At 45.6% G+C, this 27,686-nt stretch overlaps 1 protein-coding gene across 1 annotated transcript; it reads left to right on the top strand.

The window, feature by feature from the left end:
* The first annotated feature begins 381 nt into the window (after positions 1–381).
* LOC143843766 (lysosomal acid lipase/cholesteryl ester hydrolase-like) lies at positions 382–27,686 on the top strand. Its single transcript, XM_077350361.1, has 9 exons — positions 382–479; positions 7,565–7,682; positions 10,928–11,126; positions 14,007–14,116; positions 15,081–15,214; positions 15,718–15,864; positions 25,244–25,315; positions 27,053–27,118; positions 27,453–27,686. Exons 1-9 carry the CDS (start codon positions 384–386, stop codon positions 27,684–27,686), a joined length of 1,176 nt encoding a protein of 391 aa, XP_077206476.1. The 5' UTR covers positions 382–383.

Below are 27,686 nucleotides of genomic sequence, written 5' to 3'. Positions count from 1 at the left end.
CAGACCAACCCCCCACCTCCTCCCGCTGGGGACCAGAGGGAAAGAGCTGGCCACCATTAGTAGAATATGGTGGGGTAATCTTCCCTCCTTACTCCTCCTTTGGAGGGGGGGCACAGATCTTCTCTTTGTCCTGGCCTCAACTGCAGACCTGGTGGAAGAGCTCCATTTTGCAGGCCCTGTGAAAAGCCGAAAACTCCTGTAGGGCTTTGGGGATCCATTGTAATTGACATCAATTAGGCTCCAAGAGATGGGCAGATTCTTTAATAGTGCACAAGCAGCTTTTAAAATCAATCAGCATTCTAATGTAAATTTGAGAACAGTTTTCAGATGCTGGGCATTGCATTGCTTTTCAAACTACCTATGCTGTTTCACACAGGGCTGTAATGTGGCTGGTTGCAGCAGCAATATGTTTAATCCAACAGACTACACCCTCAGAAGAAATAGGAAGACATTTGAATCCTCAAGGGTTCATGACAATAGTAAGTAATTCATATGCACTTTGAAACTGGTCATTATATTATTGTGAAAGCAAATTGTATAATTTCCTTTTCATCTGGGTTTCAAGAAGTAATTTCACATCTATACCCAGGATATCTGTTTTAGGAGGCTAATGTCAGAAGACCATTCTGCCATATGGTCTGTAACTGATTTTTTGTGATTGATGTTTGATGCTGTCTATCCTGCCTGGCCTGTGATGTTTTCCAGTTACTGTACCAGCTAGCACCTCAAGGCCGAATTCTCTAACTTGCAGTTTATTCTCTAACTTGCAGTTTATGGCTTGAGCTTCCCACCACAATGTTGTGCTGAGATAGCCTCCTCCCTTCCACTCCCTTATCCACCTGTGACTAGCGCCTTGAATGTAGGAATGTTTGGCCTCCTTTCAAACCTGAGTCATCACCTTCCCATGGGAGGGAGGGGGATGGGCCTGTGTTTTATATATGTGAATCCTTGTGTGTAAACTTAATTCTGCCTATGTTCATGAAGGAAGTCTTTGAATCGAGGTCGGTCTGCGGGCCTTTCCACACAAGTATTGGGAGCAGCCAGAGCATTCTGCACTCCCTCATGGAGTGAAAGTGTGGTCTTGAGGCATGTTACTGAATGGAGAGGACAGCGTTGTTTGACCCGGTACGATGAGGAGCCGGCTGGCTGGTCGTACGGGGGCCCCCGTGGTCAACCAGATGCAGAGACCAGGGCAGCCAAAGAGGTCATGGAACTATGTGGCCAGTTGAACCAAGTGACTGACTGGTTGTCAGCCATCATGGCAGGAGAGAATGATGGGGCCTAGAGAATTGCCTGTCAACTCCTCGCGGACGCGTGTAAGCCAATCCATGAGGGTACAGATTGCGATGATCAAGGACACAGTGCCCGAGAAGAGGAATTGGAGGAGGTGACCGCAGCATGTGATTCAGACTAAGGAGGCCAAGCCACATCCACTTCTCAGGCAGTGATGGGAGCAGGATGGGGAACCCCTCATTGGCTGATGCGTGAAAGGGCCCTGCCACTGGACCTGGACCCTGAACCATGGAGAAAGGTGTGCAAATTCCAAGTGAAGTTTGATGGCTTTCCTGATAAGCTGGCACATTTCCTGATTTCCAATTACAAGGATATATGATGAATCACAGCTACCTGTTTCTAGACAGGGCTGAATGGGCCTGCTTATTGGGGGATTTTCTGGAAGGCATAGCCGCAGAATAGTATGTGGACCTTTTTGATTTTGATGCCCCCGAACTGATGGACTATGATTTATTCTTACATGCCTTCTGCAACCAATTTGAGGATCCACTGGCAAGAGACTTGGCTTGAGAGGAACTCTACAGTCTCTGCCAGGGCACCAAGACTGTCTCCCAATAAGTATGAGAATTTTGGTGCCTTACAGCCCATGTTGGCGACTGGTCTGAAACCAATTGTGTCCATGCTTTCCGTGACGGGCTCTGTACAGATCTGCTGCAGCAGTGCCTGGGACAGTCCACCCAGCCACCTTGATGGGATTGATCCAGCTGGTGGGAGAAATAGAAGGGAGAATCTGAATCCTGGATCTAGTGGATGCCAGAGATGCGGTAGAGAAGGAGGCCAAGCGTGCCAACGCTCCCCGCAAGACCAGCACACTGAAGTTGGCCTCCTATGGTGCGGCAGAAAGGGCTCACGACCATTAAAAGGGTTTGTGCTTAGGCTGTGGGAGTCAGGGGCACTTTCTGGCTGAGTGTCCAATGAAAAAACTAAGGAGGCCTGCCTCAGACAACTCAGCGGAGGAGGCTGGACCCTGCAAGCCGGTGGGAAACGGGGCTGACCTGTTGTGAGACAGCCCTGCCGGCAGATCCGTGGTAGGGGTGAATGCTTGGTAAGTCCCATTCCCCTTCTGCGGATCCCAGTGACTCTTTAAGACCCACAGACTGGGTAGGGGTATGAGTGCAAGGAGTCTTAGACTGTGGGTGCACTAGAACACTGATAAACCCCAAAATGGTACGGATTTTAGGTGTGGGGTTAGTGCCGTTAAAGCACCCATTAAGATTTTCCCAGATGGATGGTGAATTCTCCAAAGGGGTGGGTAGCAGTGGATCGTACAGCCCCACTGAACTTAGACATAGAGGAACATTGGGAACATATCCAGCCCATAGTGGCCTCCTGGACTGGCTGAGAAAGCATGATCCTAGTGTGCAGTGGAGGGCCAGAGTACTCACAGTTAATGATCAGGGATGTCGGACCCACTGCCGGGGATTGGCCCCCCTTCCTGTGTGGGATGAGCAGCTGGAGCATGCTGCTGTGGGTGAGGAAACGATGGTGGGGCTCCCTGAGGAGTACTGGGACCTGCGATCTGCCTTTGAGGAGCACGATTGTGATAAGCTTCCCCCTCATTGGAAAGCGGATTGTGCCATTGAATTAAAGGCCGGGGAGCTGCTACCCAAAGCAAAGATTTAGTCCATGAGTCCGCGTGAGATGATGGAATTGAGAGCCTTCCTAGACAAGAATTTGGTGAGAGGTTTCATTCATCCCACGACCCCTCACATGGCAGCCCCGGCTCATTAAGGTTGTGCGTGGACCACCGGGGTTTAAATGCTCTGTCCAATGTATACTCCCTCCCCCTTATAAAGGATTAACTGAGACAGCTGGGGAAGGTGTTCACAAAGTTGGACTTGAGGGAAGCATACTATCGAGTGCGCATAAAAAGGGAGCATAAACCATTCATGGGTTTTAACAACACCCTCGGGCAGTTTGAGTACCTCATGATGCTGTTTGGGTTTTCCTGTCCACCCAGGGTGTTAATGAATTTAATTAATTAAGTGTTGCATGATTTGCTCTATAAAGGAGTCCTGGTTTATTTAGATTATATTTTGTTATACTCTGAATCCATGGAGGGGCATGTGGCTTTAGTGCAGAAAGTCCTGATGAGGCTGAGAGAAAACCATCTGCAATCTAAGCTTCCAAAATATGAATTTCACAAAGAATGTATAGACTTCTTGGGCCTCTGCATCTCACCACAGGGGTTGAGCATGGACCCTAACAAAGTTAAGGATCTATTGGGCTGGGAAGCACCACAGACCTGTAAACAATAGCAAAGCTTCCTGGGGTACACTAATTCCTACAGAACCTTTATTTCAAATTTCGCCAGGGTGGCGATCCCCCTCAGAGACTTGTTAAAGACCAAAGCGGGTAAGGCCAAGATGGCAAAACCAAGTGCCCTGCTACTGTGGATGGCAGAGTACCGACAGGCTTTTGATGAACTAACAAGGCTTTTCACCTTGGAACCAGTGCTACAACACATGGACCCAGCAAAGCCATTTATCCTGCAAGTAGATTCTAGTGATGTGGTCATGGGTGCGGTGATCCTACAGAAGGGGAAGGATGGGCATTTACTTACCCTGGCATGCATTTCTAAGAAATTTAATATACAAAGTAAAACTGGGCTATTTGGGAAAAAGAGGCTGCGCTATTAAACTGGCCCTGACTACATGGCGGTACTGGCTAGAGGGATCTCCCATCGCGTTCGAAGTGTGGTCCGACCATAAAAACCTGCAGGCACTGAGCCAGTCAAGCAAATATGGTGGGCTGAATTATTCTCCCATTTCTTGTTTACTTTAAAGCACTTGCTGGGGAAAATGAACTTTTTGGCTGATGCCCTTTCATGACTTCCCCAGCATGGAAGTAAATTGAACCATTGGTGTACTCGGTGTTTAGTCCCTCCCAGTTGGGACTGGCTGCAGTGATGCATAGCAAGACATCAGCTGCTGAATCTGCCCTGGGGGTTTGTCTCCAAAAGGATTTGGGAGGGGACAGTGAATTTCCTTGGCTCTGCCCCCCTTGCAGGAAAAGGAAGGTTCTTTTGTAAGGGGGATAAGATGTACGTTCCCACAGCGGCGCGGGGGAGGTTCTTCGGCTTTTCCATGATTCTAAACCTGATGGACACTTCGGCTTTGTAAAAACTTTACACCTGTTCAGGCGGCATAATTGGTGGCTTACTTTGTGTACCAATGTAGAGAATTATGTAAAGGAGTGTTCTGTTGGTATAACCGCAAAGAGCCCCGGAGGCAAACTGAAAGGCCTGTTACAACCCCACAAAATGCCCAAAGGCCCCTGGAGGGAAATTACCATGGACTTCATTACTGATTTACCTCCCAGTCAAGGGAAAACAGTAGTATGGGTGCTGGTGGATGCATTTTCTAAGCAAGCCCATTTCATTTCATGCACCACCATACCAATGACACCAAAACTGGCTGCGCTTTTTGTGCTACACGTGTACAAACTCCATAGTTTGCTGACTCTTTGCCTTTTGGATCAGAGCCCATAATTCATTGCTAATTTCTTGAAAGAACTTCTCAAGATGTTGGGGGTGGAGCAGGCTCTGACATCAGGCTACCATCCAGAGTCCAATGGAGTGGATTAACCAAGTGCTTTATTAACTATCAACAAATGGATTGGGTGTCCTTACTCCCCTTAGCTGAATTTGCATACAATAATGGGGGGTATTCTACAACGGGGAATTCTCCATACAGACTGGTGTACGACACAGATATTCTGGCCACACCTACATGGACACCGGTTTCAGGAAGCCCCCCAAAGTTAAAAGCATGGGCAGATCGTATTGCAGAAACCTGGCCCAGCATTGTTCAAGTGCTAGAGCCAGCAAAAGTGGATTACAAGAAACAAGCTGACAGAAAACAGAGCCCCGCACCTGAATGGAAGATGGGGGATGAAGTGAATTTATCCACAAAGAATCTCCGTTGCCAGCAGCCCTCATTCTGTTTCATTCTAGCCTGCTGTGAAAGGCCCCCACTCCAGACCAGTGGCACCCTACCCTTGCTACACCTAGCCCTGTCTTTGTGGATAAGCAGACACATTATGAAGTCAGGCAAATCCTGGATTCCCACTGGCACTGTGGCAAGCTTCAGTATCTCATGGACTGGAGAGAGTTTCCCATGAAGAATTTCCACTGAAACTGTTTCCCCCAGTGGGGGGATGAAGGGGGGGGGTGTTCTTGGGGCAGCAGGATGTCAGAATCCATGGTATTCTTCCATATGTCTGTAATTAATTTCTGATGTCTGATGCTGGCTATCCTGCCTGGTCTGTGATGTTTTCCAGTTACTGTCCCGGCTAGCACCTCAAGGCCAAATTCTCTAACTTGCAATTTATGGTTTGAGCTTCCACCACAATGTTGCCCTGAGATAGCCTCCTCCCTTCTGCTCCTTTATCCGCCTATGCCTAGCACCCTGAATGTAGGAATGTTTGGCCTCCTTTGAAACCTGTCATCACCTTCCCATGGGAGGGAGGGAGAGGGATGAGCCTGTGTTTTATATATGTAAATCCTTGTATGTAACCTTAATTCTGCCTATGTTCCTGAAGGAAGTATTCAAAATTTGGTGGATAAAGAGAGGAAAATGAAAAGCTAGCAGCAGATACAACAAAAAGAAAAAAAGAGTAGACTGGGTTATTTATATGCAATAGTCATCCAAGATGAAAGAAGATTTCAAAGAACCTTGAGAAAGCTTTTAAGCAGAGACTAGATAGAAATCTGACAGAAATGCAGATTTTATGAACTTAGGCAGATTGTGAGTGGATGGGCAGGAAGGGATGTGCCAGTGTTTACCTCTTGTGGCCCTTCCTTGCATGCCCAGGGAATTGCTAATTGCTGCTATGGGATGGTAGGTGAATTTCCTCCAGGCCATTCATGGTGTAAAAATGTAAAATTGATGCAATGTCAAGCATCGCATGAAAATTGGTATAAAATGTTTTATAGATGGCATTTGCCATCTAAAGTTGACTTGCAGGAGGGCATTCTGCTCAGAAAGGAGACGCACACTCCAAGTAACATTTGGCAAAACAGGCCACAGCTTTTATTAACACAACCAAAAAACACTAACATTGTGTTGGCCAGCAAGGGGAGAGGGAGCCTGACCCTGACCCAAAGGCTCTCTTCCCAGACCCCACAGCCTCTGGAGAACTCGACAGAATCCCCCTGGATCTGCGGGGAGCCCTGCTGCGAGGTTTTGACCCAAGGAATGGATGCCTGTGATGCCTCAGGAGGCGTGGACCTCCCTTGGCCCATCCCAGGTCATCCACTTCTGTATCCCGTTGAGCTTCCCAGCTGGGTTATCTCAACCCAATTTTGCCCCTCACTCCTGAGGCAGCATTACTTCCAGGGAGTCCCTTCTTCCTTCTAGACTCCCTGACCCATCTTCAGGCTCCATCCCCTTGCCATCCCCACCCAGCTGTGACATTTTATTTGTTTATCTTTCAACCACGTAAGTGCCAACATGGCAGCCCCAAAACTTAAGGGAGGGAGGGAGGGTCGTAGCTTGCTCAGCTGCCGGGGGAGAAAAGGCCGGGCTCGCAGCACGTGGCACCTTTTAAAGCGCCGCGAGCCCACGCCTTTCACGTGCTGCGGCTCCCTGAGCCGCACACGCCGCCCCGACGCTCCTGGGAGCGTCTTCCTTTCCCTCCCGCCCCGCCACCACGTCAATGGCGGCTTCTGGTGAGTCTTCGGCCGCTTTTTATCAGTAACGGATGGTGAATATTGGAAATGTCAAGATGCCATTGGATCCTTTTATCATATTTGGTGGAATTGTAAATTGATTTAAAAGTTTGGATAAAAGTTTATGACAAGCTGCAAACTATGTTTAAATGTAAATTTGCATTGGACCCCAAAATATGTTGTTAAGCATTCTACCCACAGGTATACCTAAACAGGAAGCCAAATTCTTCTTTCATGCAACAGCAGCAGCGAGACTCATCATCACCACCAGTTGGAAATTGAAAAAAATTAAGTTTCAAATACACTGGACCAAAAAGAATGGAACATGAGATGGGGACAGAATCCAAAGTCAGAGCCGGCTTACTGCTCTGAAAATCTGCAGTAAGGTGTCTGGGTATAATGGGCCTTGACGGGAAGAAGGTTTTATCATGGAATGGCTTCTTTATTAATTTAATTCAATTCAATATTCAGTCGATAACATTATGAGGGCCTAGGGTCAGTAAAGACCTTTATGAACCAGTTAGTTCTGGCAATTGCTCAAACAAGATAATAGTAAGGGTCTGATTTCTCCCTAAGGATTTTTTTTTTGTTTCCTTACAGCCTGAAATTATCCAGTTCTGGGGATATCCCAGCAAACAATATGAGGTGCAGACTGATGATGGTTATTTCCTGCAATTAAACAGAATTCCTTATGGATTACACAGTCCTGAGAAGAATGGTATTTGGTTTACTGTGATTCCAAAGATGATTGAGAGTATGGCTCAGTATCCTCTTTGCTGCTTTAGCCAGGAGAAAGGGCACAGAGTTCACATGCACACTGTCTCTGGTCTTCTATATCTGCTAATGAAAAGCTAAGGGTAAATGGAAAGAACAAAGCTACAGAACTAGCTTGAAATCAGGGGTAGTCAAACTGTGGCCCTTCAGATGGCAATGGACTACAATTCCCATGAGCCCCTGCCAGTGACTGCTGGCAGGGGCAAATGGTAATTGTAGTCCATGGACATATGGACGGCCACAGTTTGACTACCCCTGAGCTAGATTAATGAGGAAAGGGGCATAATCTTTTGTGTGTAGTCTTACTTCACCTTCCTTTTCTCATATGATTATGTGTCTGAGAATACTTGAGTTGGCATGGAAGGTCTATGCTAAGTTTACTCAGGAGTCTTGGGTGGGGTACCTTGTTAAAGCCTTTATAAAGTCCAAGTATATAACATCCACCAGGTCACATTTGTCTACATGTTTGTTCCTTTTCTCAAAGGACTCAAAAACTTTGATGGGTCAGGACTTCCCTTTGTGGAAACCAAACTGATGTTCCCTCAGTAGGCTTGTCTCTCTATGTGCCTAACAATTCTGTCTTTGATTACAGTGTCAACTAATTTGTCTGTGACTGACATTAGGCTGACTGGCTTGTAATTTCCTAGTTTTCCTCTTGAGCCCTTGTAAAAACTGGAAGGGTGAGGTTCCGCTGAGAGTTAGCTGCTGCTGCAAATAACTTATTCAGGTCAGGAGATCAGAAGTTCATGTCCCATCAACTCAGCGTCAGCTTTGGTCTCCCATCTAAGAAACTTCACACTATGCTCTAGCCTCACAGGGATGCAATACATTTCCCAGGAGGGGAGTGGGGTGGCAGAAAGCAGTTGTCAGATGATTCCCCAACCAGCTGAGAAACAGCTTCTGATCAATACCTCCCATTAAATATGTCACTATATCTGTGGGATGCTGGAGGGGAAACTGCACATGTTGGATTCAATGTGCTTTTGCAGCTGGATTTTGCTATGCAAATATACTTCTAAGGTGTATCGAAAGTGCATTATCTCGTGTGCTGAATGTGTGGGACAAATTTGGAAGAATAGGACACTACGAAGTTTCCAGTACTTGCTGTAGAAATACAAGTGGGCAACGAACAGCTGAGCAGTCAATAAATCAGATCTCTCATTGTCTCAGTTGACCATAAGAGCATTACTTGAACCAGCGGGTGCTTATACATCCCTAGCTGTGGCTACTCACTGGCTATCAGACATTCTTTGAGTTCTTCATGTTACTCCTGAGCTAGCTCCCCTTGCTCTTTAACAACGTGCATGCTAGCAGTATTTTACATCAGTGGTCCCCAACCCGCGGGCCGCAGCCCGACGCTGGGCCGTGAAGGCCTCGGTGCCGGGCTGCGGCTCCTTCTTCCCTCACCCCCCGAAGCGAGAAGCTCACCAGGCCGCTTCGGGAGGAGAGGGAAGAGAAGCTTGCCGAGCCGCAAGCTAATCAGCCGGAGGGGCTGGAAGGGGAAGCCGCGGCCGCTGGCATGGCGGCGGCGCAAACGCGCATGCGTGGACTGCTGCGCTCGTGCGTTTGCGCCCCTGTCGGGCGCAAACTCACGTGCACGGCAGTCCACGCATGCGCTGGGGCTGCCGTGCATGCGCGGGCCCCCGGGCCGCCCTCTCCCCCCACTATGCCGCAGCGGTCCGCAGCAAGCGGAAGCTTGCAAACCGCTGTTTTACATGGTACCTTTGCCTTGTGCAGTAGTAGACAGAAGTGAGTTAGACTTGAAAATTAAGAAGAAGAAGAAGAAGAAGAAGAAGAAGAAGAAGAAGAGTTGGTTATTAGATGCCACTTTTCTCTACCCGAAGGAGGCTCAAAGCAGCTTCCCTTTCCTTTCCGCACAACAGACACCCTATGAGGTAGGTGAGGCTGAGAGAGCCCTGATATCACTGCTCGATCAGAACAGCTTTATCAGTGCTGTGGTGAGCCCAAGGTCACCCAGCTGTCTGCATGTCGGTGAGTGCAGAATTGAACCTAGCATGCTAGATTAGAAGTCCACACTCCTAACGAGTACACCAAACTGGCCCTCTACACCAAACTGGCTCTCTAACCAATAATAAGAAATTATTTCTGGTTTAGAAAGCACAGTGCATTTTAAAGAGATGATGGTGACACCTCATTTATTCATCAAAAACTCTAATGACTGTTATAGCATTACATTGTTTTGTAATAAACTGAAGGGGATGGGATTTCCTAACCTCAAGGGGAGTCTGTGCTGAAGCCTAGGAATTCTTGAACTGGCTAGAGCAGATCTCACAGAACTGAGTAATAGTAGAACCAGTAAGAAGTGCTGAGACAACCCTTGCACAAGTTCATATAGAGATAGGCAGTCCTTTAAATGCAGAATTTTTTTGCATCCAGCCAAGCTCACCACTGGTTATGGAAGAATTTCTCCATCCTTGAGTTGGGTGTCTGCCAATTACATTTGGGAATTGTGTTCTAAATAATCCCATAATCCCAGGGCCCTCCGCATAAAGCCTTATATTCCCTCTTTTTGGTTTCCCAAACCCACTTAACTGGTAGCACCTGAAAAGGTCTTTCTGTCTTTCCTCTTCCCATCTCTCACTGTTTCATCCTAAATATGGAAGTGGTACCATATTTAGGATACCCCATCTGCCCCACTGCTTCCTGCATCCCCACAGGGGATGTTTTTGGATAGTGCACCAGATCCACCCCAGATTACTGCTTCTATATGAAGTTGGCTGGGGTGGAAAGATTCCACCAACCAGGGGGTGGCATTTTTTTAAAAAAATTGCATAAAGATGGGATTGAGCAACCCCACCTTCATGCAAATAAAAAAAATGACCCATTCAGCCCTGTGACACTGTGAAGCCCCGTGGAACTGAGTGAGGCATTTTTTGTCCTCTCTGGGCCACTGTAGGAAGGGAAGGAGATGAGCCTCAAAGGTCCAGCTCTTTCCCCTCCACATGGGCCTGTTGTTGGACAGGCCCCTTTGGCCCCTGTGGCAGACCAGAGAATGATTTATATTGTGGGTTTGTCAGGTGATATAAATATGGTGATCCGTGGTCCAAATATAGTGTTACTCATAGAGCATCACTGCAGGCCATTTTCCTGTCCCATACATGTAAAAAAAGTATTTGAGGAGATGCTTTGTTCAGATGGTTTCTATGCTCCCATTTCTGTCTCTTCTAGGACATAACCCAGCTGTGCTACTGGTACCTGGTGTCCTTGCTGACAGTAGGTGCTGGATTGCAAATCTTCCCAGCAACAGTATAGGATTTGTCCTAGCAGATGCAGGCTATGATGTTTGGCTGCTAAATAACAGAGGGACCACCTGGTCTAGAAGACACCAGAACTTGTCAATTGAGCAAGAAGAATTTTGGGATTTCAGGTGAGTTTGGAAAAAGAGTCTATAGGTTGGATAGACTGCAATCTTCTTTCTAACATCTATGGCAATCTTACATCATTTTATCTTGTGATGAAAATGCTTTGATGCAGAATGGGCCTTTGACTAAGTATTCTGGATGCTTTATTTTGACTTCAAATCACTTCCATTTGATATCACTTGCTGCTCAGTCCAGAATTTTCTGCTTTTGAAAACTGATGGATAAGAAATATTACCTATTTCACTCTTGTATTGCCTTACAGGTTTGTTCTGTTCAATGTTCTATTCCAGTTCAATCCTGGTTTCAGTTCTTCACATTCACTCCAGAATTTGGGATGTGTATAAATTATTGTAGTTTTTATTTATCACAGGCAATTTGATCTAAGTAGTTTAAAAATTATGCTAATATTACAGTTGCCTTAAACAGTATATTTTTCTCTCTGCTAGCAAGAGTAAATGTCACCAGTTAGTAAGATGAGGAGGAACATGATCTTGGACATACATGACCCCCACAGCCGTTTGCCTGCAATCACCCGGAGCCCAGAGGTGCCCTGGTACTGCCCCTCCCAGCCAGGAGGACAGACCTTGTTTCTGGAGTTCTCTATGTGGGAAGCAACCTTGCGGAGAGCCAATGGATGCCCATCTTATTTGGCTCCCCAGGACGTTTGGCTTTTGAGCCTTGGCCACCCAGCAGGATCAGCCGCGCTCCTTTCAGCCAACCCCTTAATGGGACCCCCAACCCCTCAGGGAGTCTGGTATACAAACCAGCTAACTGCCAAACAGGCTCCTCCTCGTGCCTCTAATCCGCTGCTGTGACAACAATAAGAACTCCTTAAGAACTTGAACGGCCAAACAGGGTAACTAGGGAGGGGGGGGGAGGCAAGCTGTCCTGATGGCGTTCTCTGGCAAAGAGCCCCCCCCCCGCCACACGTGGTGCCTTTTAAAGCACTGGTCGGCCCCTCCCACCTGCTCCATACATGCCGACAGCATGCACTCTCCAGCTGTCGTCCTTTCTTGGGCGGCCAGCTGCGGCTTCAACTGGTGGCCACCCTTAATGGCAGCCGCTCTTTGTTGTTTTTCTCCTTAGGTTACAATGGATAGGAAACATCAGTGCACTGATTATAAGTCAGAACTATACTGATGCAAATTAATCAAGTTCAGTTCTGTGATTTGTACCACCTCTTCTGCCACAAGGAACTTGCACATTCCCTGGCCAATTCACCCCTGGCCAATTCACTTCATTCACCCCACACAATTCCAATTCCAGTTCAAAATTCCAGCTTCCTTAGCTGGCCCCCATACCTTGAAAAATAAGGATTCTTCTATAACCAGCAACTTTCAAACTAATAGCCCACACAAGCTTTTTGATTACTGTGATTTTTGTAGTTTTGTGGGAGGCATTTCACCCCCACTATATCCTTTTCCTTTCTGAAAGCCCCATAACCTTTTTTCTGTTCCTGCAATCAACAGTGTGACATCATTGTGTTTCCCAAAGATTTCAGTAAAACTCTATGATAAAATGATTTTTTGCCCAAACCCTAAAGCTTTGTACTGATATTCCACCGGTGATGCGATATGATTACAAGGTATTAGTTGGAAGTGGCTTTGCACCATTGGTGTGGCAAATACCCCACTCTCCCTGCCACTCTGAATGACACCCCTAGCTTCCTTTCATACTGCATAAACTGCTAGTTGACATCCTTCTCTTAAGCCCAGCTCTCTCTACCTATGCCTGCAGCAGTAACATGCAGTAACATGCAGGGCAACAAGGCTTCTAATCTGACATGTGAATCCCTTTCCTTTGAGTCTTTCTTGGTGCTTACTTTACTTTAGGTGACATGAGAAAGCACAGCTTTACACCCAGACTTCGAACAAAGGAGTACCATATTTTTAGATGTATTATGGTCTGCTCCTAATTTGTGGATTGTGTTAATAATATCATTTTAGATTGCTTTCTTGTGCTTTTAGAAGAAGAAGAAGAAGAGTTGGTTCTTATATGCAGCTTTTCTCTATTCGAAGGAGGCTCAAAGTGGCTTATAGTTGCCTTTCCCCACAACAGACACCCTGTTAGGTAGGTGAGGATGGGAGAGCCCTGATATCACTGCTTGATCAGAACAGCTTTATCAGTGCTGTGGTGAGCCCAAGGTCACCCAGCTGGCTGCAAGTGAGGCAGTGCAGAACTGAACCCGGCATGCCAGATTAGAAGTCCACACTCCTAACCACTACACCAAACTGGCTTTCTCTTTTATGCCTTGGCTTGACCACCAAGGAAGATTCTGCGGTGAAAGGCAATAATAGAGCACCTCTGCTTTTCATTGCTCTTGAAAGCCCCTTGCTGGGTCCGCAAGTCAGTTGTGTTTTGATGGCACTTGTGTGTGTACGCCTTGGGTTGCTTTTAATAGTGGTTTTAATTTTTGAGAGGAAAGGGAAGGCGACTGTAAGCCACTTTGAGCCTCTTTCGGGTAGGGAAAAGCAGCATATAAGAACCAACTCTTCTTCTTCTTCTTCTTCTTCTTCTTCTTCTTTTTAAAAAATTGATTATATTGTTTTGTATTGCTATGATTTGCTTTGATTATTTGTTTTGTTTATAATTTTGTGCTGTTCCGAGTAGGTCCAGAGAGGTCCAGAGAGGTGGAATGTAACATACTTTCCCCCTTAATATACTGAAAGCATTAATACCTTTTGTGGACTCATGTTCCAAAAAGTTACCAAGCTCATTACTTACTTGAGCCAGTTTTGTAATTTGAAAAATCCTTAGAGTGGGTTAGAAATATTGGGTTTTATTTTGAAGTTCATTTTTTTTAAATTTAAACACGCTTTTGAGATGTTAGTCAAAAGACAAGTACAAATCATTTCAGCTGTCATTTGTTCATACCTGTGTTACAGTTTTCATGAAATGGGGATTTATGATATTCCAGCAACAATGAAATTTATTTTGATGCAAACTAAACAGGAAGCATTATATTATATTGGCCATTCTCAGGGTGCCTCAATGGGTAAGTTGAAAGGAATATAATTAAACTATAATTAAATTTTTCTTGATGAGTGGTGGGAAAACAATTCCCTTCTATCTCATCTAATAAAGTAGTGGTTGCATCTACTGTTTTTTACTTTTTATTCCTGAGAAATCATCAACCTAATGCCTGGTGGAAGAGCTCCATATTGCAGGCTCTGCAGATGACAACCCAGCTGTGCAAGCATCTCACTCTACTTTCTTTTAATTTCTCTGAAATCTTTTTTTACTGTGTTTAGCTATTGGGTCAAATCTAACCCTGACCCTCCGTTTAAGAAGTAAAGAATGTGAGATTTCCTTGCCCCTCATTTCTGTGTAAATTTTACTCCTTCCCTCCATAAATCTGTGGGCACAAATAAATTATTCTGTGCACATCTTGGATCCAAAAATCTAAACAAGTTCATTCAAAACTGAAGAGACACATCTCCACATCACACCCCTTTTGATAACGTGGAAATTTCTTTTGTTCCACTGAGGTAATTTCTACACTTGTCTAAGGAAGTAGCAATTCCTCCCTTAACCTAATTTCCTTCAACTTCTTATTATACATTCACTAGAGGCAAAGCCCATTGCACCCAGGGAAACAACAGGTGCTATGATGTATACCTGCATTGTGGACTCCCTGGGGGCTGGCTTCATAGGAAGAGCTCCTGCCCAACTCTGGAGTCTTGGGGCCCGCCTCCAAGCCTCAAGGAACATTCCTGACCTATGGGTCACCAACCTCGAGGTGCAGCCTGGAAATCTGTAACTTATGAATGTAACTATTTAAGAATATACTCTTTCTATCAGTTCCATGATCACAAGACCTTATCCGATATATATTGGAATGGAACGGAAAGGGGGATGGGGGGAAGAAGTCACAGATACCTGTAAATTGCATGGGATAGTTTAAACTTTGCAGAGTGGCTATTTTAAAGAATCATTTTAAAAAACTTTCTCTTTTGCAGGTATGATTGCCTTTTCACTCTTTCCGGAACTTGCTCAAAAAGTCAAGCTCCTAATGTCCTTTTCTCCTGCCTATACAATGTTGGGCATTGGTGGTCTTTTTAAATTAATATTTGTTCCTGATATATTAAAAAGGGTAGGTGTTTCTCATTTCCCCCTACTGTTTCTCATTCTGTTTCATTTTCATATAGCAGCCAAATCCAAATCAGTATTATCTAAGATCCATCTGGAAAAGAAAAAGATTGAAGATAGCAGTTGGTCACCCCAAAATTAATACTCTTATTAGTAGCCCATTATGCACCAGAAGATGTGCTTTTCTGTATGGGTCTGGCCCTTTACAACTTCAGCTTATCCCCGATTCCACATGCATATTTACTCCTTTTGTTTTCACTTTTTAAATTTTCCCTCAGGTTTTCCCAGCCCTTTTGGAACACTTTTACCCTCACATTTTTCTGGAAGCTGATTTTGAATTGGCTTTATCTTTGAGTGTAATATCAGTTATGGGACTGTTTGGAATCACAGAGTTTAGTGTAGCCATGTATTCACCAATTTAGTAACCTTCAGGAAAAGATACCTTGCGACTAAACACACTTTGATAAGCATTTAAAGAGAGTAATATTATGCATTTTTATTTTGCAGATTGTAATGGGCAAGAAAGAATTCTGCATTATTTCTAGGAAGATGAAACTTGCAAATGTTAAGCTATGCAGCCATGAAATAATAGACAAAATTTGTGTTCATATACTTTCTATGATCGCGGGATGGAATGAGAAGAATCAAAATACAGTAAATGGATTTATTCTGTATATTTTCACAGATTTATAGTTGAAAATATTTATACCCTGTGTTTCCTTGTGTTTCAAGACACCGTGAAACCAAAGAGAGAAGAGTGAGGTTGAAAAGAAATGTTCATTTCAGCTCTGTTACAATAACCATGCACATTCTGGTAATGCTAAATTGCAGCATCTACACATCACTGGACATTGCAGTAATGTTGTGTGGTAGCACTCATTCACAAGTGGATTATATCATACAAAAAAGATAATTCAGTTGCAAATAATTGCTGTACCACAACAAGAGCACAATGATGTGTGGGTCCTGTTCACATGGCAGCTAGATACAACAGTGACTAAGGAAGAAGATGCTGATTCTGAAAAAAACTGTAAGTCACCAGATCAATGATAAGAATCACACTGAGAATGGGGAAAGATACAGGTGAACATGCATCAGTAGCCATATCTGACTATTTCCACATGTAGATATCTTTTGCTGTATCCAGGGATTTGTATGTCACACAACACACAACACAATAAACTTTATTGGCCTGAGCATAATTACAAAATGTAAAATAAGACAGATCAGAATGCAATCAGTTAGTTCTTAAGTTCCTGCAGCTTAATCGTCATTTGTAAACATTTAGCCACTGTATCAATGATATCATGGTCTTGATTGGAAAGAAGGAAGCATACCTTGCAATGATCAGAATAACCATTACATTTCATTAGGCGTACATTAAAGTCTCTAGCCCGAATATTATCGTATATGGGGCAATAAAAGAAGATATTCTGTATGGTTTCTATGGAGCCTTGCTTGCATGGGCAATGTCTGTGTGTGTGTAAGGAAACTTCTGGAATCTCCCAGCCATTACTGCTGATGGTAGAATGTTAAACCTAGCAAGCTGAAGGCCCTGTGTTGCTGTGGATTAAACAAATGAAAAAATAAAACACTAATTTCTCAGGTAATGGAGAAATACATAAGAAAAGTGGAGAACAGGTTTTTCTAGCTGCTTCATTTAGAACTTGCAACTCAGTATCTAGAAGAAGAGTTGGTGCTGCTTTTCTCTACCAGAAGGAGTCTCAAAGCAGCTTACAGTCACCTTCCCTTTCCTCTCCCCACAACAGACACCCTGTGAGGTAGGTGAGGCTGAGAAAGCCCTGATATTCCTGTTCGTCAGAATAGCTTTATCATTCCTGTGGCGAGCTGAGAGTCACCCAGCTGGTTGCATGAGGGGGAGCGTGGAATCAAACCTAGCTCACTAGATTAGAATGCCATGCTCCTAACCACTACACCAAGCTGGCTCTCTGTGTTTTATAACTGCATATATAGATATAGACTAGCAGTAAAGAACAATGCATCCAGAAATGCAACGGGTGCTAGATGTGGGTTTGAATTGTATGTTATGTCATGTTGTACTGTATTGTTTGCTGAAGCATTAGCAGGATGGTAATCCTCCAAGGGCAAGAGATGTGGACTCCCTTCCAAGCTGTGAGCAAAGGGTATCCATCACAGGGGTATTTTATGGTGTATGTCATGGTTGTGAATGCTGAATTTGTGAGTTTGTGGTGCTGGATTGTTCTTTTAGTAGAATTATGTGTTGTGGTTTGGGGCATTACTTTTAAATACATAAATGTAGACATGAGTGGAAGTAACTGTGTGTGCTTGTGAGTTGTGTATGCTGTGGGGTGGTTGTGTTTTTCTGTGTTTCAGTGCTTAGGATTTAGCTCATCTTGGAAGGCTGACATGCATACAGATGTATCATGTTTTTCCCCATTCCCCACCCCCTCCATAGTGTAAGTGGATACTGTCCTGTGGCATTAATTCTTGTTATGGAGCATCATGTCTTGAACATCATGTCCAGTCCTCAAGTAATGCATTGTGTTCATGAGTGCAGCTAGGTCATGGATTGCAGCCCTACATCCTGCCTCAAACCCCCCTTTTGGCATGCTGCTGCCAACCTGGGCAAGCATTTCCACCATGGTCTCTTGCCTCCCTCTAACTCCACCTGTCCCCTGAGCAGAACTCTTAGGGAGAGTTCCGGAGGGGGAGGTCCCAGGGAGAATCTCCAGCCTTGTGCTGGTAGGTTGGGCCTGTGCAGGCACCCCACTGCCAGCCTGTCTCTCCCCCTGAATCAGGACAGTCTGGTGGTGCCTCTTCAGGTGGTTCCTGAGGCTGCTAGTCGTGTAGTGATGCTTCTGTCTTCCATGACTAACCCTCTGCCTACAGAGCTGGAACTCTGCAAAGTGTGTTCCATCCACTATCTGGAAGTAATTCCAGACTTTGGAGTCTTTGGACAACCCAGGCTGACTTGCAGCCTGGGAAATCCCCTGAGCTGCCTCCTGTGAGGAGCTCAGGCCAGACATACCGTGTCCTGAGGTAGGGACAGAAGGAGGTGAGAAAGGGGGAAGGGGTCGAGATGGCGGGGCAGGGGGTGCCACCTCCATCTCTCCCTCTTGCACCACCTCTTTCATCTGCTCCTGTCCCCCCCCCAACTGAAGCCTGCTGGATCCTGGAGGAGAAAGGGGAGTAGACTGGCGGGCTAGTCCCTCACCCATCTCCTCCAGGGCTCTCTGCACCCCCAAGGTGATGCCTGGGGACATGAAGGACAAGCCAGTCATGTCCCCAAGGCTCACCCCAAGGGAAAGATCAGGCAGCTCCTCCTGACGCCCCTATGCCTCATTAAAGGGAGCAACACGAGGGGCTGCCTGATCAGCTGGCCCCACAGTAGTGTGAGCAATCGCCCCTGCCTGATGCACCTTAGAATGGGGTGCCCCGGCAGCCACTTCAATAAAGAGACCCTTTCAGACGCTCTTTATTGCAGAGGTCGGAGTGGTGGAAGGTCAACGCAAGACAGGTCTCAGGTGGGGGGAAGGATTCTTCCTTTCCCCTCTCACTCCCCTCCACCACTCTAGTTTCTGTCCCCCTCTCACTCCCCTCCACCCCTCTCACTCCCCTCTACCCTTGCTTTAAGTACCCTCCTCCTGGGCAGGCTACAAAGCAAGGGGAATTAAAAAATAAAAAGTCTACCATGAGTGGCCAGAATGCCTGAGCTGAAAAGCTACAGGCATTCTGATTGGGCACTCACTGCCCCCTCCCCCAACCATTTTCAGTGGGGAAAAAACAGAAAAAAACCCACAGAGGGCAGGCTGCAAGCAAGGGCTGCCTGCCTCTCACTCAGCCAAATCGATTCGGATCCTAATCGATTTGGCTACCGAATCACCGAATCTTGCCGATTCGGACCATTTAAACCTATGGGGGGGGGGGCGATTCAGACCGTTTCCACTTCGGAAATGTCCGAATTGGGTCCAATTCGGGCAATTCAGACATTTCCGAATCTGAATCGCCCATGCCTAATCACAATTAATGTTGTGATTACCTAAAGTAAGTGATATTGGCTGCATTGAGTTTTTGAGTGGTTAATGAATTGTCTATCATGTGGTGTGTGTGGTTGAATCTAAGCACTGTCTTTGTGAGTGTTATGTGACTGCACTGTCATGTCATGTGTGTGATGTTCTGTGGGCCATTGTTTGTAAATTTGTCTTTCATTGCTGGCTGGTGGATACCAGATCCAGTGTCTATATAGGACTTGGGGATTGCCTGTAGTAGGATTTTATCTGATGAGGACAGAGAACAGTTCCCAGTGAGTAAATGGATGCTACTTTAACAGCAGACTTTGTGGCATAGGAGTGCAGTGAGGTGGTTGTGTTTTTCATGCATGAGGGTAGAATATTTCTTGGTTTGTGAAGATGGCTGCAGCATCCTTCCTCCTCCCATTCCATTGTGATTGCCAAATCGGACTCTTTGAAACTGTGTATGTAAAGGGGAATTTGTGAGTGTTTTTTTGGGGGGGGCTGTGACCATTGCTTTCGATGTTTTGATGTAGTGGACTTTTGAAATGGCTTCATGTTTCCACTCATCTCTCCCATCTCCAGCATTATCTGACTTTCTGAGGGGGGTGCACTTGAACTCTTTCACCCACCTTTTTTTCTTTGTGTGTGATGCTGGCGTCTTGATGTCCCCTTGTAAGGAAGGCATCCCTTGGCACATGTTAGAATTCATGAAGGTTTAGTTTTTGTAGTATTCTGTCTGTTTGTTGGGTTGGTAGGCTGCTCTCTGGTCTGTCAGTCAATGGTCCTACTCAGAGTCATATCCTGTATAGAGTGAGGGAGCGTTAGTTGAGTTTGTTGGGTACTTGCACATTAAGCTTCCATACAGATAAGAACTGTCATAGCAGAGACAGAGGTTGCAGTCAGCCTTTACTTTGTGGGTTCTCAAAGAATTAAAGTATCAAAAGAGAGTATCTACACTTGTCATCAGAAGTTGATCATCCAATTTTGCAACTTTAGCATCCTACTGCTTGCTGGGTGCCACTGAGGCATCCACGGTCTCAGTAGAATCAACCTTACAGGGTTGTTGTCATTGGGAAATGGTGTAGGGGAAAATGATATTGCAAGCTGATTTGTGTCCCCATTAGTGAGATAAATGAGATATACATAGCTAAAGAGTAGCCTGTAATAGTCCAAGCTCATCATTGCTAGAGCTAGGCCAGAGATTATCTATCCCCATGAGGGGGAACCCAAATTTCTTCATGAGCTCTTTAAAGACCATGCCATGTTATAAAAGGTGAAGAGGGTTTCCAGTTGCTGTACCAGTGCATTGTTTTCCTGTGATCTGATTTTCCATGGAAGTGAATAACAACTATTATCTCATAGGTGCTGGCATATGAAGGTAAACCTGGTCTGTTTCTCAGTGGAATCAGGCATTGTAAATCATACTTAAAAAAAATGGAAATAGCTCCCCTTTTTATTTGCTGGTGCCACTTTGCCAAGGCTGGGGCAGAAATGACCCACCCCTCTTTCCTGCGGGGATAAGGGAAAGGAGTGGAGAAGGGAGGAGCAGGATTCTGAGTGGTTGGGCAGGAAGGGATGTGCCAGTGTTTGTCTCTTGCGGCCCTTCCTTGCATATCCAGGAAACTGCTAACTGTGGCTGTGGAATGGTAGGTAAATTTCCTCCAGGCCGGCATGGATTCTAGAGATTTTTGGTGGGGGGATCATTTTGGCATGAAATTGGTGTCACTGTGGTAGGCATGTAGTTGTGAGTTTCTGAATTGTGCAGGAGATTGGACTAGATGACACTGGAGGTCCCTTCCAACTCTATGATTCTATTCTATGACCTCAAGTTTGCCTGCAAAGTGGTGTCTCCAGGGCAGGCTTTTTGTACAAGGCTTGTGAGGTCCACAAGGGTAAAAGCTCCTCCTCATCATGAGGGCAATCAAATCAGACTTGACGGGCTGGAGTTCCTGGCAAATTTCAATGGTGTGTCAGTTTGGCAGTCACCACATATCCTGGGAGCTGCTTTTCAGGTTTAATCAGACATGGCAGAGAATCTGGGGTTTGGGGTACTTTACAACAACTGCTGGTGTGACCAGCAGTGGCCAGAGTTGGAAAAAAAGGGGGCCTGCTTGAAATCTAACTTTTCTGGAGTTGTTTCCCATTTTAGTAGTGGTCAGCCTTTGGAGGAATTTGTTCTCCAGTCATAGAGTCCTACTTTGCTGCAACAACTAGGTTGCCTGGTTCATAAACAATTGCCTGGTTCATAAACAGGCAATCCTCTTGGCCCATGCCAGTAATGAAAGCGGTGTGCAAATTAGTTCTCATTTGCCTGGAATACAACATCACAGAGGTGCCCAACCCCCGGGCTCCGAACCGGTACCAGTCCGTGGATCATTTGGTACCGGGCCACAGCTCCTTCTCTTCCTCCTCCCCAGCTGCTGCCTTGGGAGCTGCCCTGCCACTCTGCCGCCGGCTCACCATTGGTGCTCTCTAGCAACCGCCATGGCTGGCACTCCCCTCGGTATGGCACTGTGCACCTGCTGCTGGCAGCCCCCCCCCCCCAGTGAGTGGTGGGAAGTCAGGGGTGCCCGCAGGAATGCAAGCGGAGCAGGGGCTCAGGTGGTGGTGGTGACATCCCTTGGCAAAACTTCCCCCTCTCCCCATGGCCTTCCTTCTCCTTGGCAAGCCAGCTCCTTCATGCCCGCCTCAAGCACGCTGCTCACCAGTCAGTCCTGAACTTGTCCCGAGGAGGTGGAAACATGCCTCTTCAGCAGCTGGCCAAGTGGTTCCCACAGAGGCCGGAAAGTTCTGCGATGAGCAAGTGCCTCGCCTGCCCAAACTTTCACCTGCACTGAGCTTGCAACGCTTATTCTGCCGCACTGGCACCTTTGCTCACTTGCCTCCCCAGCTTGCAAGGATCACTCTGCCACCGCGAAGGTGTGTGCACGGCTGCCACTGCCACTGCCCAGAGAATGATGCTCAGTGGGTCCACAGCAGATGGGTTCGGAGCCCGAGGCAGAGTGCCCTGCCAGGATGTGCGGGGGCAGTGGCAAACTACTTGCGCTGGGGGAGAGGGGGGGCGCTGCTGCTCAGAGTCGTCCAGCCAGGCAAGAGGCAGCCTTAGAGTGTTCCAGTGCTCTCTTTGGGCCCTGGGGCAGAAGTGCACGGTTGCGTTAGGCAAAAGACAAAAAAGGGATGTTTAAATGTTACCATAGTGACTAGAGTCAGAGAGCATTAGGACTGTGGTTAAAGGAGAGGAGGAGATTACCCCCCCCCCCCGGCCTCAGTAAAATTGTCAAGCGTTGACAGGTTCCCGGTGATAAAAATGTTGGGGACCACTGCAACATCATATTTTCTGCAAAGCACATAGCTGGAGTTGATAATCAAGTGGAAGATGCATTATCTCTCTTCCAGGAGCAGAGGTTTCAAATACTAATGCCGGGGGTGAGTCAGGATCCAGAGACCTTCCCTAAGGCTTGGCAACACCTGGAGACTTGGCAACACCTGGGATCGCTTTCTCCTTCCATGCAGAGCATTTATGAGAGGGCAATTGTCAGCTTTTCATCATTCGGGTGAGCGGTAGGGTGGCCATCACCATTGCAGGCTTCAGAACCTCTTGTCCTGCACCCTATCAGCACCTGCATAATAAGGGTTTGTACACCAAGACTACAAATGTACACTTGGCAGGTTTATTCTTTTATAATAGGGCACTAGGCTACTGGAACCCAAGCAGCTCATTCATGGCAAGAAAGGCTTTGGAGGGTTGGAGAATTCTGGTGCCACACTCAGCTGATGGCGGGAGAAGAAGAGTTGGTTCTTATATGCCATTTCTCTCTCCCTGAAGTAGTCTCTAAGTGGCTTACAATCCCCTTCCCTTTCCTCTTCCCACAACAGATACCCTGTGTGGTAGGTGAGGCTGAGAACCTGATATTACTGCTCAATCAGAATGGCTTTATCAGTGCTGTGGCAAGCCCAAGGTCTCCCAGCTGGCTGCATGTGGGGGAGCATGCAATAAAACCCATCTCACCAGATTAGATGTCTGCACTCCTAACCACTACACCAAGCTGCAATTGCTGCAGAAGCTGCTGGACCAATTACTGGCAGCATGCACATCACCTTTTAAGGAGGCTCTGTATTAAGCAACATTCACACTTGCCTGTTTTGGTGCCTTTTGGTGCAGGGAAATTCTGGCTGCTTCACACACTGACAAATCCAGTGCTGCACTGGCCAGGAGTGATACTGAGGTTTTTCCAACAATGCTGCATGTGTGGCTGTGCAGGTCTAAGTGTGATCAACAAGGGTGAGGTATTTCCATCACTCTGCCAGCATTGCTTATGCCATTGCATAGCATGTCTTGTTACCTTGAGTTCAGGCTGAACTTAGCAGGAGTTCTGTTTATACATGAAAATGGGAGTTGCCTCTCATGTTTTCAGTTCTCTGCTATCCTCAGGTCATGCCTCTACCTCCTTGGTTTAAACACTGGGCATTTGGGAATGCATTCATTCAGGATCAGAAAGGCCATTTTTGCCTCACAGATTGTCTCTACCCCACATCAGATAATGGTGCTAGGTCATTTGTAGTCCTTAGCATATGTGAGGCCTGACTTAGTATGCTAATGTTCACCTTTTTAGGTCCTGCTGGCTCGTTTCCAAAAGTTCTGGTGATAGTTCTGGTGGTGTTGTTTTTTGGCAGGTTGTTAAGCTTCAAGTTCCAGCTGGGACATGCACCTTGGTCTGGCAGACCACCTTTATATGAGATCTCCAGACCACTGAGGCACAAAGTGGAATGCACTTGCGGACACTGTGGCTGCTGAGTGGTTTTGCTGAGGGACCCTATCAGTAATTGTGGTACAGTTGGGCAAGAATGACCGGCCTGCTATCAAGGGCCTTCGACTGCAGCTCACTGTCCAGTCTTTTCTAGAGATTTTACATCAGTGTTTACTAGGAGTAATGGTTATATGTTCAGATCTGCTCCAGTGCTGCAGCTGGAGAGAGGCTGTGTTCCATGGGAAGGTGGACCTTGCAAGATGTAAAATTAAAAAGGCAATTGGTCGGCATGTGTTAAGTTGGGGTGGGCTAGTCATCAGTCATTCAGTCATTCAAATATATCACAGAGGCTTTCCCCTCTTTACTGCAATGATGGTGTTTATCTCTCTGAATGGGGCAATGATTTGTGGCTTCATGAACAGCAAGCTATCCTTGTGAATCGGCTTTCTATGCAGGGGTGTTGGTAGAAATGTATATAAATATAAATAAATGGATAAATAAATAACAGTGCTGCTGACATCAATCTCATAGAATGACAGAGGAATTTCAAAACATTGTCAAGAAGGGGGGGCAGTAATTAGAGGGGAGGATTGTCTTCCTGCTATGGTTGCCTTCCTCCTGCTCTGGTCCCAGTGGCTTTGGGGTGCCAAGAGCTGGGTCATGTCACTGGTGTCTGGGTTCCTCGCAGTCTGCTGATTGTGAGGTGGCACTGGTTCTTCCCGGGACGTGCCGACACTCTGGCTGGAGTAAATAAAGCTGTGGCCAATCCCATGCCAAATAAGATTTTGTGTGTGTGCATCCTTCTTGCTGCCCCCTAACTGCCCTCCTGTTAGGCAATGGCGAATTAGTCTGTCCAATATAATGAGCTAGGTCACAATAAATTACAAACCTGTCTCAGAGGCAGATAGCATTCCAAGCACACTTCAGTTTATTTGTTGAATAACGTATTATGGTCTGTTTCATCAGAGAGTAGGAATTAGGGATGATAACACTTCCAGAAGCAACAATATCTTATCAGTAAGTGAATGAAAGCAGTCAAAGATAGTGGCCGAACATATAAAGATAGCGTCAATGCACTTTAACCCCAGGCTGTTTTCACCAAGAGATGAGAACAACAGATAAAAATAAATAAAAACAGTTAACACCGGGGAGCTTTGCCGAGCTTCTCTGATCTGTATGTCTTCATTGCTACAAGCGGTACAAGAAATGCTATTTCTTTCATGTCCACCTTGACAGCTGCGAGAGGAACAGAATCAAAATGCCCTTAACTTTCCTACTTTTCTTATCCAGAGTCGAATAGACGTCGTTGCTGGAATATATCCTGATTACACTTCAGTAAAAACAGTGATTCATTGGAGCCAGGTAGAGTTGACCAATTTCTTTATTTAAACTGCAACCATCAATGTTTTCAACGTGGTTTAAAGCCAGGTAGTCTCTGCCTACATGGGTTCAACACTGCAGGGCACTTCCATGAATGGAAGTGATTTCCATAAGCCAAGTGTAAGTTCCTTCTTTCTCTCCTCTTGTGGTAGCATGAAATTCCCCCTGAAATGCTGTTCTTAGGAATCTCCAGTTCCCCAGGAATAACACTGGGAAGGCATTGTGGGTTGGAGCCAGAAAAGTCCTTCTTTTCGAACAAGAATCCTTCTGCCACTGGAAGCAGGTCATGGGATCTAGGGCCAATGTGTATGAATGTTCATGGTCTAATGCCAAAAAATTTAACTTATCTGTTGAAAAGCAGTTTTCAAAATTCAAATGTATATTTTCCTTAATTTTTGAAATGAGTGTCTAGGTTTCCAAAAAGTGCTGTAATGAGGTGTGAGGGAATTTTATATTAAATACTAGTATCAAAGCCCATTTTTAAAATGGGCTTTGAAAGGGGTGGCAGGCAGGAGGGCGTGAGAGGGTGGCCACGGCTCCCTTTGGCCTGGAAAGCGGGCTAAAGGGAGTGGAAGCCCCCCCCCCCGTTGGCAGCAACAGGGCTTTGCGGCCTGCAGGGAGGCTGCAAACTCCACCGGCTCCCTCCCAGCAGGAGCATACCTGCGGGTCTCAAAGTCCTGTTGCTGCCTGTCTCCTCATGGACGACAATGGAAGCCACAGCCCCAAGGCTTCTAGCAGGCAAGGAGGGAGGGTGGGAGCTGGAGGGGGAGGGACAATGAGGGTGGACCTGGATGGACAGGGCCCTGGACCGTGTCCTCCCAGGAGGCTGTTTCCCAAATATATAAGGGAGCAAAATAGTGTTAAGGATATCTGCATTTTTATTTTGCTTGTTGCATTTTCGAATATAAAGTTCTCCCACATCTCACAATCAATTATCACAAAAAAACCCCCAAAACCCTGCTGCCTACTGCAATGAACATGAAGAGATTCCAGTACAGAAATTTACTTAGGTCTATATATGAGGCATTAGACTAGAGGATTTTATCAGGAATGACCAGGCAAGTTAAAGCCAGCTTGTTAGTTTTCATATAACTCACTAGTTTTCACATACAGTTATTGAATGGTATGGGCAGTGAACACATCCTAGAAAAGAACAAGCTCCTAACTGTAGGAAGACTTTATATCACAGGAAGACTTTATATCAACAAAATTTAAAAAATAGTAACTGAAATAGCAGTGACGGTAACCAAATGGTAGAAGGACCAGCTGGAAGACATATGGGTAAATACAAACTTTACTGAATATACAACGATCCCTCTTGTGAGCACAGAAGGAGAAGGAGAAGGAGAAATGTGTGCATAGATTTCAAATCACAAATACCAAAGGTCTCAGATTAGATATTCCCAAAAACTAAGATTATAGCCACAATAACAATTTAAAGTTACTTCTTAGAGATCCAGTGTTTTAGTTTGAGGTTTGAGGGATGTTACAGGGAACATTGTTTTATAGTTGTAGTCTCCATTCTATGAATGTAGATCTCCCAGATCTCGGAACTGATATTCAGACTATGGGGATAATAATTGTTCTGGAAGGTAGACATACTTCTGGAAGGTCCTCATACTTCACCCCACAATCTGAAGTTGGCCAACCAATCAGTCTTCCAAAATGTTGAGAATTTACCAGATTTCTCATTATTACTCTTTCTCCTCCTTCTTTTAGGTGGCTAGATCCGGAGAATTTAAATATTTTGACTATGGCAGTAAGAACCAAGCTGTATATAATATGGTAAGCAAAAGGGCGATAGTGATGAGGACTTAAAAATGTGTAAATCATTTTATGTTAAGGCCTGATGGTTAGTAACCAGTAGAATCATACAATAGCACTCAGGAATAGCCTCATCTCAATGAATTCCCATTTTTCTGGTTATTACTGATCTTACAACAGATTCGGATATTGAAAGAGATGCAGATAAACCATAAGGGCAAACCATAATTTTCTAGGACAAGATGTCCTTCTGCATTCAAAAGGTTTTTCAGATGCTAGAAGATTAACTGGCTTTTAAAATATTTTTTTTAATCGCTCAATTTTTATTTATTTTTTCTGGTCTTTTCATCAACAGACCACTCCTCCTTTTTATAAAGTAGAAGATATGGCTGTTCCAACAGCTGTGTGGAGTGCTGGAAGAGATAAAATTGAAACTGTGAAAGATGTTCAACTGTTGCTCCCTCGAATCACTCACTTAACTTTCTATAAGAACATTCCTGATTGGAACCATTCAGACTATCTTTTCGGACTTGATGATCCAAAGTACTTATACCCAGACATTTTTGCATTGATGGAGCATTACAAATAA

Source organism: Paroedura picta, chromosome 8, assembly GCF_049243985.1.
Source record: "Paroedura picta isolate Pp20150507F chromosome 8, Ppicta_v3.0, whole genome shotgun sequence".
NCBI lineage: Eukaryota > Metazoa > Chordata > Lepidosauria > Squamata > Gekkonidae > Paroedura > Paroedura picta.
Note: the sequence above shows the minus strand (reverse complement) of the source record. Positions and strands in the feature narration are given on the sequence as shown.